Here is a 21,600-nt window from a genome sequence, read left to right on the forward strand (position 1 = left end):
AACACAGCTGGATTCTCATATCTACTTCTGCGTTCAATCTGTTGTAAAATGTTTTTGAAATACATGCAAACAATTTGGCCTCCCACAGTTCTATACTTAGACAAGGAAAGAGTAATTAGTACCACTGATCCCTACGTGAAAAAAATTACCGTCCCCCAGAAGAAAAGAGAATTACAAAACAGAGTGACATACGATATAAGAAACAGCTGTAGCCACACAGGGCCAGGAGAATGAAAGGAAACTTGAAAGAAATGAAGACCCTGTTGCTCAGAGGCAGCAAAGCTTTAATAACTTAATATCATGTTTTCTTCTCCATGAGTCCAAGAATATCACTTGGTTATCCAGTTAAACATACACACCCACCTCACTATTGTAAATGCCATTCTAAATTTTTTTAATGTTTACTTATTTTTGAGAGAGAGAGAGAGAGAGAGAGAGAGAGAGCGCGCACAAGCCGGGAAGGGGCAAAGAGAGGGAAACAGAGGCTGGGTCTGCACTGACAGCAGTGAGTCCCACGGGCGAGGGTGGGGGAGGGGGGACAAACTCACGAAATGTGAAATCATGACCTGAGCTGAAGTCGGGCACTTAACCAACTGAGCCACCCAGTTGCCCCGTAAATGCCATTTCTAGATTTAAAATTTTTATAACCAACTATAACAAATGTGGAAATGTTCATTATAATTACAGGAAGAAATATAGAAATTTTATAAACCTTGACAATGTAAAAATAATAATCCAACTAACAAAAAATTAGAAAGGAAATGGGGTAAAGGGATGGAAGAATAAATGTTCCAATGCCTTCTTTTTGTTAGATCAGGAAGCAATAAGTAAATGATTAATAAATTGATAACCTGGGGCGCCTGGGTGGCTCAGTCAGTTAAGTGTCTGACTTCGGCTCAGGTCATGATCTCATGGCTCATGAGTTTGAGCCCTGCATCGGGCTCTGTGCTGACAGCTCAGAACCTGGAGCCTGCTTCAGATTCTGTGTCTCCTTCTCTCTCTACCACTCCCCCACTCATGCTCTGTCTCTTTCTCAAAAATAAACATTAAAAAAAAAATTTAATAAACTGATAACTTGGTCAAGAAATTAAGGTATAAATATATTACTTAAAGGTACAATGATAACCACCATGGAAAATAAAAATGAGAAACCATAAGCATAAGCAGTGGATGTCTCTGGAAAGTGTGGGTGAAGGAAAAAGGGCAGAAGACTTTTAACTTTTTATATCATTCTCTATTGTTTGAATTGTTTTCTTATTACATGCATGCAGTACTTTTTAAAAAATGTTTACTTATTTATTTTGAGAGAGAGTGTGTGTGCACAAGTACAAAGAGGGAGAGAGAGAATCCCCAGCAGGTTCCTCACTGTCAGCACAGAGCCCAGCACAGGACTCAATCTCACAAACTGTGAGATCATGACTTGAGCAGAAATCAAGAGTCAGACGCTTAACCAACTGAGCCACCCAGGCACCCCTTGTTGTTCTTAAACAACAGTAAATCTCCTTTGCGGAAAGTGTCATACATAGTTCTTTACTTACACTTGACTGGATATTAAGGCTGTTTAGGGAACTGAGATATAGATGGATAGAGAAAATGTAGGGAGAAGAGTGAAAGAAAGAAATCTCATAATTGGCCTTCTATAGTCTAATCTGTTAGTTCATGGGGATTTAGTTAAATTTCTGATATTTAAAAAAAATTTTTTAATGTTTATTTATTTTTGAGAGAGAGAGAGAGCAGGGGAGGGCAGAGAGAGAGGGAGACCCAGAATCTGAAGCAGGCTCCAGGCTCTGAGCTGTCAGCACAGAGCCTGACACAGGGCTCAAACTCACCAACCATAAGATTATGACCTGAGCCAGGTGGGTGCTTAACTGACTGAGCCACCCAGGTAAATTTCCTATACTTTATTTATGTTTATTTATTTTTGAGAGAGAGAGAAAGCGCACACATGCACACGTGTGTGAGTGAGCAGGCGAGGGGCAGAGAGAGAGGGCGAGAGAGAGAGAATCCCAGGCAGGTTCCACACTGTCAGTACAGAGCCCCACGTGGGGCTCCATCTCATGAACAGTGAGCTCATGACCTGAGCCAAAATCAAGAATTGGACCCTTAACCACTGAGCCACCCAGGTTCCCCAGTAATCCTGTTTTTAACTCAACCTCATTTTTTGCAGCACCAAAAGATACCTGTGGTTTGAATCACATTTTATTTATTTATTCATATTTTTGTAATGTTTATTTAATTATTTTGAGAGAGAGCAGGGGAGGGGCAGAGAGAGAATCCAGAGCAGGCTCCACACTGTCAGCATGGAACCCGACACAGGACTCAATCCCACGGCCCTGGGATCATGACCTGAGCCAAAATCAAGAATCAGACAACGAATCCAGCCACCAAGGTGCCTCTGAGTCACATTTTAAATGTGTCAGATGGACAGGATACTTAGAGTGAAGTCTTTTGTAAAATTGATGTCTGTTCTTAAAATCTGTATATCTTTTAAGAGAAATTATAATGTGGTTTTGCTATGTGTTGTTCTTTACTGTAACTGCCTAAAATAAAAAGTGAAGCTTACTCAAAATGAGACATGGCTTTCTGTTTTAGGTTAAATTTTACAGACACTGGGATTCACATTAGAGCAAATTTATCACCTGCACCAGACATAACTATTTTTGCCAGAGTGAGGGTTGCTAAGGCCACCAGTGCCTCCCGTTTATCAGAAAGCACCTAAGTCCTGTAACTGCTGACAGGGACTGTTTAGTAAAGAACATCACAGGTTTTTTTACACAGACCAGGGGTTTTTACACCACTAAATTTTTCTCTTTATGCCTGTAAAGAAAAAAAAAAAAACATGCACACACCAAAATAAGAACAAAAGAAATGAAAATAGGACCTTTCTCCTGAGAAATAGAAATGCCAAGCATTATTTTCTTGGAAATGCATCAGAGCCTATATAGGTGCCACCTCTGAAGAATTTTGTCAAACTATTCTAAAGCATCCCACCATAGTCCTTTGATTAGGTATTAAATCCATAATCACCATAGTCCTTTGATTAGGTATTAAAACTCAGAAAGAAAAAAATTAAGAATTAGTTTCAGTTACACTCGGTAATGATTGAGGAGCAGAAAGAGATATTGAATTATACTCGGGTATGTATATTTCTTTAAATCTTACTACAATTATTTAATACTGTTCTGTGAATGTAGAAGTATCTGGTGTTTCAACTGTTATCCTGAAGAGATATATTTTGGTTAGAGAAAGGATAAAATTAATGGAAAAATATCCACCCCATAGGAAGTCACAATGTTCAATCAGGCCACACCAGGGAGTAAGCACCACCTAGTGGCACCTTACTCAAATTACAAGAATAGTATTTCAGAGTTAGTAGGATTCTCCTTACAAGCCCCAACCTATTAAAAGATGGCAAGGACTGTGTTTTTTCCATATCTGGCCATGAATAAAATGTACCCTAAGGAAGTAAGAAGTTTTCAAGTCTCCTAGTCTGTCCATTCACAGCTAGGCAGAATGTAGGAATCATCTTTTTCCTTTCCTATATCTTATGACATTATAACATCTTAAAAATCTTGCTGACCGAGGAAAGATTGACCCTCCCAGGGCTGACCAATTCTTAGAGATAGCAGAGGGCTGGCCAGGAGCATGCCTTTCCTATGCAAACCAACCAACTCTGAGTCTGTCTCCCAAATAACCCCTTTTTATCTAACCTTCATACACCAAGTGAATATTTCCCCTGGCCTAACCCACCCCAGGGCCAGGCACTAGGCAACTAGAGAACACCCCATAGCCCAAAGCCCACCAGAAGTATTTCAACTAGCCAATCCTAAACTGCCTTGCCCTGATTTTCCCATGAAAAAGGCTGTGGTCCAGGCTCTCCCCTAGCTCCTGCTTCTGCCTCCTAGCCAAAGCCTGATGCTTCCCCTGTGGCCATGCATGGCATGGGATCCTCACCTCCTTCTTTTGGGAAATGAAAATAGTAACATTTCAATGTTATTGACCTCTTCATGTCATCACTCAATCCCCTCCATAAATGAAGATTCTGTGGGTACAAATGAGACAGGATTGTACTTAATTCATTTCAGTGAAGAATCACTTCCATCACAGTCTCTAGGGAACCTTCATTCATAAAATGTCTCCATTCCCCCTTTGTACAAATATGCAGCTTTTTTGGCTCAAATGTCATTTTGGGGGTTGACCTTCTAGGCTAAGTAGCAAACAGGGCTATAAAATGGAAAGAGAGAGCAACAAAGAGGAGAGAGCAGGAAGGGTGACAGTGCCCACATGAAAGCCTCAGACTCAACACTGAGAACCAGTTCTGTCCCTTCTTCTCTCCCAGATTCCAGGACTGTGAGCCTCTTTTCTTCTGCCATCTCCAAAAGTTCATTCTGTCCGGGTACCTTTGGTGGCTTGGCAGTGAAGCCACCAGCTGAAGCTTCAAGGCTTCATGTGCATGGAGTCCCTTCCAAAGATTATACCTAATTTTGTATTTGTGATTCATATCTTAAGACAATGTCTAAAATCAGACAAGCTTCATGCTCTACAAAAACTGGGAGGGCAAGAGGGGTCATGGCTCCAAGGACCCCCGAGATCCCTGATGTGAGCCCTTCTCTTCTGCCGAACTATTTGGGGCCTCAGTTTCTTTATCCGTAAAAGGAGAGGCGAACAGAGCAGTTTTGTCTTAAGTTCCCTTTTCCTTTCTCCTTAGTTATATTCATTTCTCTACATACTAACAAAGCAATACCCTAGAACCTCACATGTGTCTCCCAAGGCTCACTCTGAATATTGGTGTTTTAAAGATTCCAAAACAGGCCTGGTAAACACATGGCAAAAACACAAGCCAGTTCTTCACTGTACACTGGCTGATGGGGGCACAGAAAACCAAAGCAAAGCTTTTGCAATGAAGCCTGACACCAATGCTCAAAATTATACTATAACCTAAAGACAGGATGCATCACGCTAAATCCAGAGCTGTGGTACCGGTTAGCACTTGTGGTTCTAGCCTATCTCTGCCACTCGTTGCACATGTCTTCTGACAAGTCATTCAACACCTTTGGCCTTGTTTCTTGACATGCTGAGGAAGGGGACTGGGCCAGCGGTCTCTGAGAACCCTTCTGCCTCTTAAAATGTCTGCTTCTATCTGCCTCTCTTGTTGGTGCTACCTCATTGCTCTCCAGTGTCCCACAATATGACCACACTCTCTTTTTTACCCTTACCATCCTAAGCTAACCTGGGTACGCCACTGAACTGAGGCAGAGAAAACAGGGAGAGAGCACAGGATGAGAGGATACAGAAAGGAAAGGGAGGGCAAGGAAGTCAGGCAATGCTGGGTGGGGCATGTTCAGGGTCAGACACAGCTCACCCCCCGGAAGTCAACCTGGAAACACCTCCTCCTACACATAGGCCAGATGCCATGGCTCTACCAGGGCACCTACTTCCTGGGTCTTCATCAGGCTCTTTTCCAGGGTGATAAGCTCAGGTCAGCCAGACTTTAGCAACCAGATTTCCTAAAGAAGGGTCCTCATAGACTATTCCTACAGGAGCCAAATCTCTTGGAAGAAAGCTAGATGGGGAGGAAAGAACACAAGTCACTCATACAAGCTAATCTGCAGCGTTTGGTGACTTGTTTGCCTCCCATAGCGTAACACAGGTCCCCTTTAAGTTTCTCTGGAGACCATCTAACCCTGGGAGAAGGAAGACAAGAACCTCAGATTCATTGGAGGCATTCCTTATTCCATAGCAGTTAAGGGATTTCAGTTTTAACATCTCCAGCAATAGCTATTACTGGAGATCCTGGCAATAATATGCACTCAATAAATCCACAGTAAGCTGAGCTCAATATTCTCACTATTCCCGATGCTAAAAGCTTTTGATCCTGCTGGACTTCAGACCTCACTGAGCATGTCTATTTGCTATCTCTCCCTGTCTCAGGCCACCTGCTTTCTCCTGCCAGCTTAATCTTCCTGATCTATCATGTCCACCACAGTCCTCTCTGTCCAGGGACTGGCAGAGACAAGCATGGAATATATGGTTTTTAGCCTTCCATTCTCCTCCCTCTGGCTCCAGCTGTTCCTTAACTTCCCAGGCCCATGTTTCACAAACAGTGTACTCTACTGGGTTTCAGTGTGAAATCTGCTTCATCCAGTCACTGAACACACACTGTATTTAGTGCTCACCATGTGACGGGCTCTGGGCCAGATCTTTCCACATATGGCATAAAAGCCTTGAAAATCAGGTACTCCCACCCCATCTCACAGTTGTGGAAGCAGACTTGGAGCCCTGAATAACTTGCCCAAAGGTCCAGCACAACCAGTGACAAAGTCAGAATTTAGAACCCAGCTTCTCAGGTTCAAGTCATGTTAGTGAAGCACCTGAGGACAGAGGTTGCCAGAACAAGACCTGTACCTGCCAGAGATTCAGTAGGTTCCCGAACATGCACACAAACACACATACTCACACACAATCTCAAGCCACTCCACACCCATCTGGGTCTAGAAAGTGTCCCATCTTCCTCAGCTCACCCAGCCCACCCAGCCGGCTATCCTGGACAATGCCCCACTTTCTGGTTTCAGCCACTGGAATAATTCTGGATTTGGGATTCAAGTCTTTGCTGTGCTGAGTTCTGCATTAATTCCCCAACTGAACCTTCTGATTACTTATTATCACTACATTCTGGAACAAATACATACTCCTCACCCTAGTTTTATTATTAGCCAACATTTACTGGCTGCTCACTATTGAACCAAGCACTACACTAAATATTTACATGAATTATCTCTTTTAATCTTTGTAACTCTCTTTATTGTAGCCATTTTATAGGTGAGGAAACAGAGACTTAGCTAAGTAACTTGTCCAAGGTCACAAATCACAAAGTATTAGTCAGTACTTGAATCCAGGCAGCCCATGTATGCTTGACCGCCATACTGTTAACCTGATCTACAGCCTCAGGTCCCAGCTGGTCCACTTACTACTGACCAACACACACACACACACACACACACACACACACACACACACACACTCACACACACAGCTATACCACCTGGTCTTGAGATAATTAAAGTAAAACTAAGAGTCCACTAATTCACCTCTCCACCTAACTCACAAGCATCCCCACTGTGGCCAAATAGCCTAAGAGCTACTTTCTAGTCACAATGACCAAGAGAAGAGCAGATCTGAACTGAAGGATTTGGCACAGGATGCTGCCTTCTTATTCCTCTGTCCTTCAAACTCCAAAGCTCCTAGCAGAATTCCTGACTACCAAGGCTGGAGTGAAGGTAGAAAAAGGTTCATAGCAAACTTGGAGGGCCAGCCACTCCCAGAGCTTCACATGTTAGCTACCCAACCGGCTACCTGCTCTCCACACAGGCCTCTGGTTTGCCATCTGAGTGGCTCTGTTTCACCGCTAGGGCAAGAGGCCAAGAGAAGAAAGGCCTCGGCAATAAGCACGCTTGGGTTCTAAGTGCCTCTGTTTTTCTCATCTGTCAAACCAAAATAATCATATTTCTTCCAGAATGTGTTATGAAGATTAAATTAAGTAATGCATATGAAATGTTCATTACATAATAAGCACCCACCAATCGGTAGTATCATTTTCCTACCTGTTCAGCCTGGGATGTGTTACCTGGCTTCACCATATATGTTCTACTGCCACCAATACTTCGACACCTAATGCAGATGGCAGCTCCCTCAATCTCTAGTGAGCTCAGTTCAGTTAAGTAGAACCAGCACTAACTGAACATTTTCTATATGCTAAACACTAATGACAGGTATTGAGGATGCAACAATGAATCAGGGGTTCACAACCATAAGGGAGATAGGAAAGGAACGGCTTGTTTCAATGCTACACAGTAAGTGCAGTGATAGAGCATGTGCCTGGAGCAGGGGAGCAGAGTCAGATCATGGAAGGCTTTGGGGGCCAAGAGTTTGAGCTGAATTCTGAAGGCAGTAAGAAGCCATTGAAAGGCTTTTAGCAAAGCAGTCGAATGTATAGATTTCTGCTGTAGAAAGGAGCAATGTGGAGAAAGAGGTTAGGAGAGTATGAATAATCCAATTCAGAAATGGTGCTCAGGACAAGACAGTGCAACGGAGACAGAGAAAAAGGATGAATTTCAAGCATCAAGTGAACACCAAAGGCCTTGACACTGAACACTGTCCAGTCCCTCAATATTTGAAGATTGAGGGAGAGGGGCATGGAGAGAGGGAATACAAAGCCCTTTGTATCTACCACATTTTTAAAAGCAACTCTTTTGGGGCACCTGGGTGGCTCAGTTGGTTGAGCATCCAACTTCGGCTCAGGTTATGATCTCGTGGTTTGTGAGTTCAAGCCCCGCATCAGGCTTGGTGCTGAGAGTTCAGGGCCTGAAGCCTGCTTCAGATTCTGTGTCTCCCTCTCTCTCTGTCCCTTCCCCCTCTCCCTCTCTCTCCCTCTCTCTCTCTTTCTCTCTCTCCCAAAAAATAAATAAACATTAAAATATTATAAATAAGTAAATAAAAATAAAAAGAACTCTCTCTTGGTGCACTTATGACAATTTAATTTGCATTGTGGGCATCTACTGCTTGTTTATTTGATCAACCAACTAACATTCATCATCCACTTAAATGCCAGGCACTGCCTCAGGTACTTGGAGGGTTCCAGTGACAAGTCAGTTAAGAGAGAAGTATCAGCAAAGACCACCAAAGGGGAAAGACACAAGCACAGAGCCTGGGGAATGGTGAGTTTTGGCTGGCATGTGGGGCACAAAGAAGATTCAAGGGACCAGGCTTGAAACTCCAGCAGGATCAGCCTGTGCAGGACCTAAGCTAAGGAGTTTGAGCTCTGAGTGGTGGACACATGGAGCCACTGAAGGTTTTTAACAGGGGAGAGAGAGGTACAGGTGAGCTTCAACAGATGCTTCACACAAAGATGAATCAAGAATATCTTGTCTCTTTTCTTGGAATCCCTGTGGACAAGAGCCTCATATTTTTCGTGTAGGCATCTTTCTCATGCCCAACATGGCAGCCATTATTTCAGAAGTGGTCCACTAATACATGTGAAGTGTGTTAACACTCACGTATAGTCTTACATAGCTAAAGAAAACACATGAGAAGCTGGTCAAGCTAAATAAATGTGAAGACCCCTGACAAATCAAGGTCTCTCTAATGGTCCTCGGCCACACTAAGAGCATGGCCACAGGCCTTTCCATCCAGGAAAGAACAGCTCTGGGCAGGCATTCTGCAGAGTCTCCAGTCTCTCACTTCTCAGCAGCATGAAAACTGGCAGAGTTGAATGTCAGGAGCTAAGTACGAGGGTGTGGGGTACAGCCCTGGACCTGCCAGGGGGAGAGGAGCAGTACCCTGTGCTGAGTACTCACCATCTGTCAGCCACCATGCTGCATTTTTCACATGTACCCATCAACCTGAAGAGGGGGTAACTGGCCAGTTTGGACTCCCCCACCAACTTACAACACCTCCTGCCTCATCTGCCCTTGTCTCAAGACCCCCAGGTTCTAGAGCCTGCTCTCTTGCTATTGTTTGAGGGCTTGAGTTGATCCTCTCCCTTCATGGCAGGCTTATTCCCCACACCCCATTATAATGCCAGAACCCCTCCTGCCCTTCTCTACAAAGCACGAGAGAAATCCGAGGGATGGTGAAAACCTCAAGGTTGAGTGATCATTAAACAGCAAGACCACTGCAGGTAGTTTCCTGATTAACACCTAAGCATGGCTTTCTATTTTTTAAAGGAATTAACTGTAGTTCTGCAGAGAACTCCTTCAGTTCCATAGCTATGTTGAATATTTACTACAACTAATGATCAACAGGGAAAGAAAAAAAAAAAGACCTGCAGACATCAGGAAATCCAGAAATCCATTTGGCTTCAGCATATATGAGTTTTTCAGAAATAAATTTATCTTCTTGCACGGGTTTGATTCAAAAGTAAAAGGAGTTCATATTATCTGAGTCCTCACTCTGTTCATGGAAAACCTCCATGGGGCAAGAAGGAATGCTCAGGATTCAAAACCCACTACAAATAATACCAAAGAAGATTTTCTGCACACAGATGATTAAGAGTTGGCTTAATATTTTCTTGATTAAGCGAGAATACCAAAATAAACTTCTGAGATAATTACTTTTAAAATAGTCTACCATAAAGTTTCCATTCAGCTTCTTGTCTGGGTGCCCCTTGTTGGATCTCAGACCCCCGCACGGCACAAGCCTACCTGTTGGGCTGCCTCATGGAAGAGTTCCTGCACTTGAGACATCTGGGCTGTTCTCCTGGAAATGGGGTCCTGGTGGTCTGGGTGGGGAGACCCCTCTGGAAGGCAAACACCATCTTTGGTCAGGCTGGCTCTTCTTCCCTCCATCCGTAGGATCCATCCTTCCTGCATACACCACACACAGCCCTGACCAAGGAAGGGACCTTGTTCTACCTCATCTGGAAACACTCCTTTCCTCTCTTTGGTACCCAAATCTATTCCACACATCTTTCAGAACTTCCCTGTGCTCACACCTTGCTGTCCTGGAGCCACACTTGCCCCCAGAGCTTTCTTCCCTGAGCTCCTTCAGTATGGGGGTCAGAGCCAGCTGCCAGTTTACCCAGCCCCAGAGGACACAGTCTGACACTCCCCTCTCATCCTTGTGAACCCTTCTGTCCACAGCAAAGGCAGAACTGGCTCCCTAGAACTGGTTGCAGGTAGTGAGTGAATACAGATTGGTCCATGGGCGGAGGGAGACAGAGGAGTTTAGGTGGTTCTTTGAAGGCCCCCTCTGGAGCAGGGCCAGAAAGGGTAGGGGAGTGGAGACAGCAGGTAAGCAAAAGAGGACTGAGCATCATTATAAGAGCTTGGTTCTCTTCAGACGGGCAGTCTTCCCCTTGGTACCGGAACCAGCTTTCCCTGGAGCAGGGACTTGGCGCCCTGCCTGTTCGCCCCCTTTCCCTAGCACGGGGATGGGACAGAGACAGGGCTCATGACATTTTGGAAGGAGAAAAGGGAGAATGAGAGGGGGGTATGGGGGCAGAGTTTGTCATGTGAGAAGAACACGATCAATGACAGCAGCCAGAGAAGGCGAGAAGGGAAAGTGCCCCGAGTATTCCAAGAAAAGAGCTGGGAGCTGGGGGCCGGGAGACTGAGAGGATTTGGCGGGCTGCGGAGACGAGCTGGGTGTGAGGGAGACCCCAGAAAGGTCCCCGCGGCTCTCGGCCCCGCTGCCAACGCACAGCCAGGCGAGTCTGGAGCGAGGCGCGCTGGGCCTGGCTTGACCCCCGCCGCTCGGGCCCTCGGTCTGCGGAAAAGGACCCCCAGGTTTCCGGAGACGCTCCGGGTCCGCAGCCCTGGCTCCCGCGCGTCTGTCAGCATCCCCACTTCTGCGAATCCCAGATGGAGCAGCCCACACCCGCCTCTCGATCCTGGGGAGAACCCACCATTCCTCTCCTGGGCGCGGGGCAGGCACGCGCGCGTCCGAGTGTCCGCGTGCAAACGCTCAGGTGCACACGCGCGCCCCGTGACGCGGGGGCGGGGCGGGGATTACCTGAGCAGGTGGCAACGCCAGGTTCCTTTACTACCGGACAGAGCTCCTCCGGGGAGAGGAGTCGTCCCCGAGACCACCCTGTGCACTCCCCACCCACCAGCCCCGTCCACCCTCACCTGCCGCAGGGTCAGCGAGCTCTAGCGCGGGGCCCGCCTTGTCCCCGCTCCCCTAGCCCCCGCCACGTGGCTGACCAGGTGTGCTCTGCGCGGGTCCCCCTGTCCAGCTGGAGAGGCGGGTCTCGTCCGGGCTCGGCCACCCCAGCCACGCCTTCATTCGGGAACCTCGGTGCCAGGTGGAGAGGGAGGGGCTGCTGAGATTTCCCCTCCCCAAGGGTGGGGCCCGCACACCTAGCGCCTCCCAGGAGGGCTCCGCTCTGCGCGACAGAGCTGCCGGGCCTGGGAGGAGGGGACTGGAATCTGGAGCCCCGGCCGAGTTACCGGGAGGGGAAGTGGGGACTCCGCTAGCTCTCAGACGTGACCGGACCAGCCACTGCCGCTGCAGCCCTCGGCCAATTCAGTGCCACCAGCTGAGGTGGCCAGCCCTGGGAAATAGGACGCGGCGCGATCCTACTCACTGCAGTTCTGAGAAATTGTCCAACCTTGCACACCAGAGTGAGAAAGGGCGGGGAGCCCGAGGGCCTACAACTCCCACACTGGCCCCGTGGCCCCCCTGGGCGGGTGCAGAAGCCTCTGGGCAGGAGAGGAGACTGCGCTCCAGAGGTCCCCCCGTGCGGCTGGCTACCCCACCAGCTGACCCTCAACTCGAAGGAAGTGCAACTCTTTTGCCCTTCACCACCTTCAGCAAGACTGAGAACCGACTTCCCCAGGGAGTGAAATAAGATTTCCAGGACTCCAGCTTGCGGGGGGGGGGGGGGACTGAATTAACATACAGAGGATTAAATTATCTCCATTTCCAATCTGGCATATTTCCTAATCCTTAAATAACTTGCTAGGCTTCCATGTGGGCTTCTGAAAACAGGAGGGCAGCTGGGAGTACTTCCCACGCCCACATGAGCCTTTGTGTGAAAATCCCTAAAAATAGAGGTTGTTCTTTTAAAAACAAAAGGGAAGGCAAAACCATGGGAACACTGACAAGAGTCCCAACATCTTCTGCTCCAGTAAAGGCTTTTTTGGTATGGAAAGATACATAGCATGAAGTGTGCCGTTTTGATCATTTTTAAATGTACAATTCAGTGGCATTAATTACATTCACTATGTTGTGCAACCATCACTGCTCTTTTTTTCATCACCCCAAACAGAAACTCTGCACCCATTAAGCAATAATTCTCCATCTCCCCCTTCCTCAGCCCATGGTCACCTCTAATCTACTTTTTGTCTCTATGAATTTGCTTCTTCAAGGTATTTCACATAAGCAGAATCAGACAATATTTGCCCTTCTGTGTCTGGCTTATTTCAGTTAGCATGTCCTCAAGGTTCATTCATGTTGTAGCGTGTGGTGGAACTTCATTCCCAGCAAAGAAGTTTTTAATTACCCATCTCTGCAAGAGGAAAGACTCCCAGAATAAATTACACATTAGCCGTCTGTAAACAATGGATAGGTAGGTGGGCAGGATAACACTGTCGTTTTATTGGAATTGACTGTATATCCGTATACTACATCTACATGGCCAGTAGACTCATTTTTATTATTCAGTTTGGGGTCACACATGACACTTTTATTTTTTGCCTTAAAAATAAAAGGTTGGTTTCCTGTTTGCTATCATTTTCTGATGAGCCTCCCTCTAAGTGTCTGTGTGAATTTTGAACAATACACATTCACTTCCATTTCAGCCTGAGCTAAAAACATTAGAAAAGGAAATCCACACTGCTGTTCATAACCACCTTTTTTGTTACTCATTACTTTCTAAATGAGAAGTTCCCTTCAAAGCTTATAAACACCTTCAAACCCAAGAACAAATGTTTGTTTATTTTCCTTATGTTAAAGCAAGAGAAACCTACCCATCTTGCTTAATGTAGATTTATCTTATAACAATGATATATTTTTTTTAAAAACCCACATTTGCTATATTTAAAAACACTACCCTTGTATATCCTTTGAATAGAACAATTCCATTTTTAACATACTACCCTATCTGACCTAGTATAAGGATGTTAACTGCATCATTAATCTGTAATGGTTAAAAAAAAAATTAGAAGCAAAATATCCATTAACAGATTATTAAATAAGTTATGGTACAGCCATGCTCTGGCAACCAGTATTGGAAAGAATTAGGTGTTTTTATATGTACTAACATGGAACTCTGTTCATCACATAATAAGTAAAAACACCAAGTTGCAGAATAATGTGTAATTATTTTTTATAATGCAATGTATACATATATGTAGTTTGTATGGAAAAACACATCAATCTGTTAATAGTGATTATCTTTAAGGAGTGGGATTGAGATAGTGGGAGAGGAAATCTACTCTGGTGTACAAATTCTGGATTTTTAATGTGTGTGTGTTTTTTTTTTTATGGTCAGCACATTACTTTTGGAGTCTAAAAACTAAATAAGAAAACTAGAAGACAATGTGGGGCAGATTGTATTTTCTGAAGATGGTTACACTAACGTATCCCATCTCTTCTTGCAATATGACATTAATGTTCCTTCAAAAAGAGATGGGTCTATGTTCCTTATGCTTGAGCCTGAACAGACCTTCGTGAGTGCCTTAACCAACGGTAGGAATGGAAGAAATGACACTGCTTGACTTCCTAGGATAGAATATAAAAGCAGTAGGCAGTCCATCTGGCTTTCTTGCTCTCAGATCACTTGTGCTTGGAATTCAGCCACCATGTTGTGAGGAAGCCTGGGCCACATGCGGAGGACACAAGTGGGTGTTCCCACCTATAGCCAGCATCGACTGCCAGAATGTGAGATAAGCCTTCAAATGATTCCAGTCCCCAGCTTTAAGTTCTTCCAGCTGAGGCCCCAGACATTATAGTAAGGACAAGCTGTCCTGACTGTGCTGTGTGAATTCTTGACCACAGAAACCACGAGACACAATAAATTGTTGCTGTTTTAAGCCACAAAGTTGTGGGGGTACTTTGTTATTCAGCAATAGAGAGTGAATACATAATGCATCCAGCCAAGGTTAAAAAAAAGGGGGGGGGGATTTTTATTCATTTCATTGTTTGGACTTACTAGTATTGCAGCCCTGTTAAATAACAAAAGTCATAATATTGTTTTTAAACTCACTTGTTTTCCACTCAGTAACAACTCCAGTTCAAGTTGAAGTCTGTAACATTGAAGTTGTTGTTCTGTGGGCCTTACCCCCACTTAGCTGCTGACGAAAGCTCCTTCACCTCTTTCCCTTCCAGTGATTGGTGCTAAGAATTGCCCTCTGTGTGAAGGCAGAAGAAACCATGTCTTGAGAAATGACCTCATTGGTCATAAAGTCTGAACTCTGAGGAAAGATCAGAGCTTGGAGACATTCAACCAAAACAGAAATGTAAAAACAGGTTGAAAACATTAAATCATGATGTAAATATGTATATATACAAAATTACCTCACAGCCTAGGCGCTGGAACCAGAGTCAGAAGGGTCACAAGAGGTGGGTCAGCTGGTCCTCTCCCTGGCTGGACTTTACAGTCACCTGGGGGTGGTTTTACCCAGGTCTGGGGTGGAGTCTGGGCATCAGTATTTTCTCTTAATTTCTCAGGTGATTCTAAGATGCAGTCAAGGTTGAAACCCATGGAATTTCTAGCCAGTAATTTTGGGGGCAGTTTTTGCCTCTCTCTTAAAATACTTAAGGGATAGAATATACCCTATCCACAGTGGTGTCTTACTCCAGTTGTAACTTTCAAAGACAAAGAGAAGTTGTGAAATATATTACTCAGGAAGCACAAGTAATTTACTATCCATCTCTTTCTTTGTAGCTGGTCATTGTGATACACCTCCCTGGGACATGCCTATTTAAAAAAAAAAAAAAAATCACAAGACTTCTGTACACATTCAGAAAAGTTTGCTGGCTTTGAGGGTGGAGTTGGGATTTGAATGTACATCTGGTTCCAGTATTAGGCTCTCTCCTGTACACAAAACGGCCTCTCTAATCCAGGTGAAGAGATAAGACAGAAAAAGGTTGAGATGTGTTCCCAGAAGTCCCAGAGGCAAGAAGGACATTTGTTTGAAGGGCCGGCAGGCATTACTGGGAGTTGGAAGGGGCGACTCGAGAGCTGCAAACCGGACATAAATACAAACCCCTCACACAGGCTGAGATCTCCTAGTTCCCAGAGAGGTGGGGGCAAGACCCCAGGAAGAAGAGTTTTGCCTTGCCTATCTGGGGTAGGGCTGAGTGGAGAGGGAGGGGCTGCCACTTCCCTGCTGTCAGGTGTCTCCAGCTCCTGTTGAGATCCTGTTTCTCCTCCAGGATCTATACTGTTTGTTGATTCTGGGAGTTTGCCCTCTGACAGGAGGAAGTCATTCTCCCTCTAGCAGCCACGTGGCATCTAGTTTGAGCCAGGACCTATTGGGACCAGAGAACACAGGAGATGCAGAGAAAAGCCTAATGAACCGGGTCCAGTTCATGAATGACAGTGGCAGCCTTAATGGACTGTGACAACAACACAATTAGCCTTCAGCACTTGCTTAAATACCCGATATGGAAGACCCACGGACAGATGAGAGAAGTCAGACTTGCACTTGGGTCCCAGTTCTTTCTTTCCACCATGCTCTTTCATGTGTCTGAGCCTTCATTTCTCATTTACAACATGGAGTTAATGATAAAGCCTGCCAAGCCTACGTGACAGAGTTGTTATGAACATTCCAGAATTTTGATGAGGACTGAAATCCAGCTCTGTTTTCCAAATACACCATCTTTCCTCTCATTTTGAAACTCACAGGGGCAGTTTCGTGGTCCCACTGCTGCTATCCACAGGACCTCAAACTCCCAGGCAGTGCTTCTTCTGTTGCACCCATGAGCTCTTTGCACCCTCAGATGTGACTCACAGGGCCTGGCTGCTCTCTTTCAACCATATTCACCAGGTATCTGTTCCTCCCCAAGCACTGAGCCCAACACTGGCACACGATGAGGGACATGATGGCTCTGGACAGGCAGGAAATCAGATTCTCACACTAATAATCAGATCATGACAAATAGCCATCTATGCTGAAAGCAACTGTATGGAGGGCAAGGAGTCTGTGGTTGGGTGGGGACGTGCAGAGGGGGAGGGTAGTTATAACCTAACGGAGATCAGGATAAGCTCTTCTGAGGAAGTGATGCTGGGGCTGAAATCAGGGTGGGGAGTTACTAGGTAGAGTGTAAAGAAAACAGTCTTTGTGGCAGAAGGGGCATGACCGAGTGTGAGAATCTGAGAGCAATTCGAAAGTGGAAGAGCAGAGGGTGAACTCACTGTGGGGAAGGCTGGGGCTGTAGGCAGTGGCGGTCACCAGCGCCAAGGCAAGGTGCTTAGTGTTTATTAAATAGCAACTGAGAAGCTTCTGAAGGGTTTTTGCTTGGTTGTTACCTGTAGAAAGGACTGGAGGCCATCAAGAGATAATGGGTAGAAACTTGCAGGAGCCCAAGCAAGACTTGAAGGTGGCTTGGCCTGTGGTTATGATAAAGGGATGAAGGGTTCCAAGGGATTCGAGAAAGTCACAAGACCTGCCTACCATGAGTTGTCAATCCGATTGATCTGATCATAGAATATTTACTGAGTCACACCCAGCAGTAAGCATGTCCTCTCATGTGGACATGGCCTTTGTGTGTTGGCTTCTTCCTTTTATTCCCATGCTACTGAGCAGGGGAAAGTGCTGGGACCGTTTGTTCATTTATGGAATCCTAGCCTCCTGTTCTTCACTTGTTGTCATATATAGAGAAGCTCTCATTTCTCTGCAGCCAGGAGCCTAGGGGGAAGTAAATGGCCCTAGAGACATGTAGTCCTGGCCACATCTTCTAGCCCATTTCTACACTAGGGTTTTGGAAACAGGTCCAACACATCAGATGCCATTTTTCTCACTAGCCACTGATGCTCGCATGTGTCTCCAGTGGGAATCTTGTTGAGAAGTTTGTGGCTGAGCGTAGACATCCAGTATTCTCAGGCTCCTTGATCACAGCATCATCTTAGTACCATAAAAACTCCACCATCAGGGGTGCCTGGGTGGCTCAGTCGGTTAATCATCCGACTTCAGCTCAGGTCATGATCTCGCAGTCCATGAGTTCGAGGCCCGTGTCAGGCTCTGTGCTGACAGCTCAGAGCCTGGAGCCTTTTCCAGATTCTGTGTCTCCCTCTCTCTCTGCCCCTCCCCTGCTCCCACTCTCTCTCAAAAATAAACATTAAAAAAAAAAAAAAGGCACCACCATCATTTCTAATACCTTCACTGTTTGTGCCTTTTACCACATTTAAAACTCTTCATTCATTCATTCCTGCTTATGGGTAAGGCACTGTTCTATACTGTGAACAAAACACCACCAAGAATCTTTTCCTGATGAGCAATTAATTTTGAATTTTTCTGAAATATTACTAAAAACACTTAAGGTAAATAAATCTAACTTGCATGAAAGGCCAAACATCACATACCATCAAGCAGCTGTTCCCGTTTGGTGTATACTCACTATGGCACACACCATATAGTCACTAAGGAGGAAAACAAAGGAGATAGCAGTAACTGGAGAGAAATGGTGAAAAATAAATGTAAGAGAAAAAGGTGAATGAGCAGGCCAGGCCCACCACACAGACGTGTGTCCCTTCCTCCTGCCTGGGGAAGCTGGCTGCAAAATTCCAACCTTACTGTTGGCTTTTTGCCTCATGGGCAGTCAGGTTCTTGTTCCTGATTAACCAATAGCTTGGAATGGAGTAGTTCAGTATGTTCTTACTTTTGTAGGATATTTTTGCCTCTTTTTCCCCCCTGCAAGCTTACTGACTTTTAAAAATTCACTGCAATATACATCATTCTCAAAAACGTTGCATCCCTTCCAGGGTCTCTGAAAATGGAATCTCTTCCACCCACCTCACTAACTAGCTTTTCCTTGCCGGTCAATAAAATCCAGACAAACCCACTCATACCTCCCAATTTTTTGAAGGATATTGTCATCAAGTCAGGAATTTATCACATGCTCTGCTTTATAAGAAATGAAGCTTCCAACACTTGTCCAATTCTGCTCTAGCTCCCCTTTGTGCCACTTCTAAAATATGAACTAGGAAATGTTTAGTGCTTTATAGTTTACAAATCATCTCAAATGACTTGATATTGACAGCAATTCCAAAAGAACTTTTATTATCTCCTTACAGATAAAACATCGAGGCTCAGGAAGGGTAAGTGACATGAACAATATTACACAGACAGACCAAGGGAGAACCACCACTTGTCTCTTTGATTCTCTCTTGCTCATTCTGCTTCTTAACCTGACCATGCAGCTTGTAGAATCTCATGACCCTACACCCCTGCAGTCTCACAATACTCAAGAAGATCACATAAAGGTCATTTAAAGCTGTCCCTTGCAACACTGGTTATGCCACCTCTGAGCACCACCATCTGCTCTCAGATCATGAGGGCCAACTCAGCAAACTGCACAGCACAACTTCTCTCAGTGCATGTTGCCAGCGAAGCCGAGAGTGGTTCTGAATGTGTTTGCTCAGTTGTATCCTCTGCCATTTCATTTTGTGCTCTAGCAATCAGTCTTAACTCTCCAACAGTTGTGGGACAGTGCTCGAATTCCCATAAAGAAACAAAGGAAAACTGTTATTCAGGAGGTTTAAGGGTAAATTTCATAGTGGTCCAAACACCTTGAAGGAAACAGTCAAGGAAAGGAGAATGTAAGATAATTAGGGGTTAGTGGAAGTTATTTGACTTAAAGAGCATCATAAACATAATCATAGCTGGGAGTACTGACTCATGTGTGACTCAAATGATTTAAACCAGTATTAATACCACTCCATGAAGACTGTGCTCGAATGACTTATTAGCACTGGTTCAGTTAGTTCTCCTATTTCCAGGAAAGCATCCTCCAGCATCCATTTCCAACTCCCCACTAAGATATAGGTACCCCTCAGGTTCACGAATCCCTAGAGCACATTCATTTCCCACTCCTGTAACAGGTACATTCCTTCTGAACAAAGGCTAGTCTCATTTCCACAGTCTAGGTTTGAATTTTATCCGTGAGTTTGGTATTTTAATTAGGCAATATTTTTAACGTTATTTCCACTTTATTTGGCCTGTATATATTTTCTATCTTCTGCAACCAATTTATTAAAATTATGTTCTCTAGAAAACTGTCCTAAAGAAATCTACTACTTACCCATTTGATGAGGCCTGAGGTATTTAGCTACACAGCACAGCATCCAATACATCTTATGCTTTAATAATGTACAGTACCACACCCTGCAACTACCACCACCTCAAAAACCTCTCAGATGCCCAAATAAAGATGTTAATAGACTTAACCATTTATGTGCATCTAGCACAATGCTTGTTCCTTAGCAGGCGATGGATCCTGAATACTAGGCCCCAGCAAGTAAGAATTCAAATCATTAGAAACATAAGTACCATCACAGGTAATAATACATTTCTTTGGCTCCCTTGGCCACCTTAACACAAGCATGAATTTCAGAATCTTACTATGAACGGGAGCAGCTAGGGAAAATTAAGTTATGATTTTAAGAGTTCACCTGAATGCGTAAATATGCAAAAACTCAAAATGTTCTCCATTTTTCCATTCAGGTCCATTTCTAAACTTGCGTTTTTCCAGTAGTTTGAAAATCACTTTCAAAATGGTCATTCTCATTTATAGGATCACATTTCACATCCTAGCTCTTACACATCTGCACATCTGCATGGGTGTGTGCATGATGTTTTACTATAAATGTCCTTTTAAAGACATTTGAAAATGACAAGAGGAACTTTTACCTTTAGTGCACTTAAATTCTTCTGCTCCATTGACTCTTTATAAGCCATCAAATGGATATAGTTTATCCTAATACCTTTTCAGGCTGGGGGTGGGAGGGAAAGAGAGGACAGCCAGCAGTCTGCAAAAAAGTAAACTTCTATCCAAACATACTCATAGAAATCTTCATACTCCTTTTGTGCATGACAAATTGTCAAGTAAGACTCTATGATAACATTAATTCAAGTGACTTCAATTTCATTTTTTCTTGTAATCTTCAGAAGGTAGAAGTGTCATGTAGAGTATATATCTCCCCACCCCTCTACCTACCATTTCTAACCATTCAAGAAAAACTGAGATCTAGGAAATGGATTAATAGACTATCAGTGGTATTATTATGTATGGTTACTTAAAGCACCATGCTAATAAAGCCAGGGTCCTAGGATTAATCTCTGCAAAGGCCATTAGTTTATATTGTTCCAAGGACCTGGACTGCACTCCTAACTGCAGACAGCTTTCTTAGAATGTGTCACAAGACAGGGGATTGGCAAGGTGGTAAATGGATAAAAACAAAACTATCTTCACTAATAGGGGGTAAAAACCCACATATGATGGGTTTACAGACTCTTACCCATAAAGAAAAAGCAACAACACATAATTTTTAAACCTATGTTAAACATATTTCAAGTCTACAATATTGGACAGTAACATTTGACTCCTAAATTTTAGAACTGCCTATACATTCTACACAAAAGTAAAGTTCCTGCTGATGGTTACTCAATTTGTACAAAAACTGTGAATTCCATACAGACATCCTTCTCTTTTTAATAGTAATCTACGCACCAGTTTTTAAATATTTACCATTAGTTATTTGGTTCAGAATATTGTGAAAAAGTCAGCTAGGAAATTATTCATAAAACTGTATTCTGTATTTTTTTTTTATTTTTCAAACAGCAAGTGTCCACATTTAAAATGCAGAATTTGCAAATATAAATTAGTCTAATAATTCAATTAAAAATAAAACAAAACAGCTTCCTTTAGTATCACAATACATAAAATGGTATTATAAACTCCAAGTGGCAAGGTTAACTACATGACAACAATGCCAGAAGCTGTGAAACTCATTAAACCACTTAATGAATAGGTCAAAGAACATTTCTATGTTTCACGACTATGCATGAAACAAGCTTTCATTGTATTATAAAGGCTCAGCAATTCATTCATGGCATAATACGGGGTCAAGCAAGATTTTATTTTTACAATGACAATTAA

The 21,600-nt window shown here is 44.1% G+C and overlaps 1 protein-coding gene across 4 annotated transcripts in view; it reads right to left on the reverse strand.

Annotated features, from left to right (window-relative positions):
- Positions 1–11,866, reverse strand: part of SLC12A8 (solute carrier family 12 member 8) — a 141,918-nt gene extending 130,052 nt beyond the window's left edge. For all 4 annotated transcript variants that reach the window (XM_045037049.1, XM_045037048.1, XM_019839892.3 and 1 more), the window contains exons 1-2: positions 11,625–11,866; positions 10,200–10,294 (exon numbers count right to left, since the gene is read on the reverse strand). In XM_045037049.1, coding sequence (XP_044892984.1) covers positions 10,200–10,241 — 42 coding nt within the window. In that variant the 5' untranslated portion in view covers positions 10,242–10,294; positions 11,625–11,866. The remainder of the gene's footprint in view (positions 1–10,199; positions 10,295–11,624) is intronic.
- Between the last annotated feature and the right edge of the window lie 9,734 nt (positions 11,867–21,600).

This window comes from Felis catus, chromosome C2, assembly GCF_018350175.1.
Source record: "Felis catus isolate Fca126 chromosome C2, F.catus_Fca126_mat1.0, whole genome shotgun sequence".
Classification (NCBI taxonomy): domain Eukaryota; kingdom Metazoa; phylum Chordata; class Mammalia; order Carnivora; family Felidae; genus Felis; species Felis catus.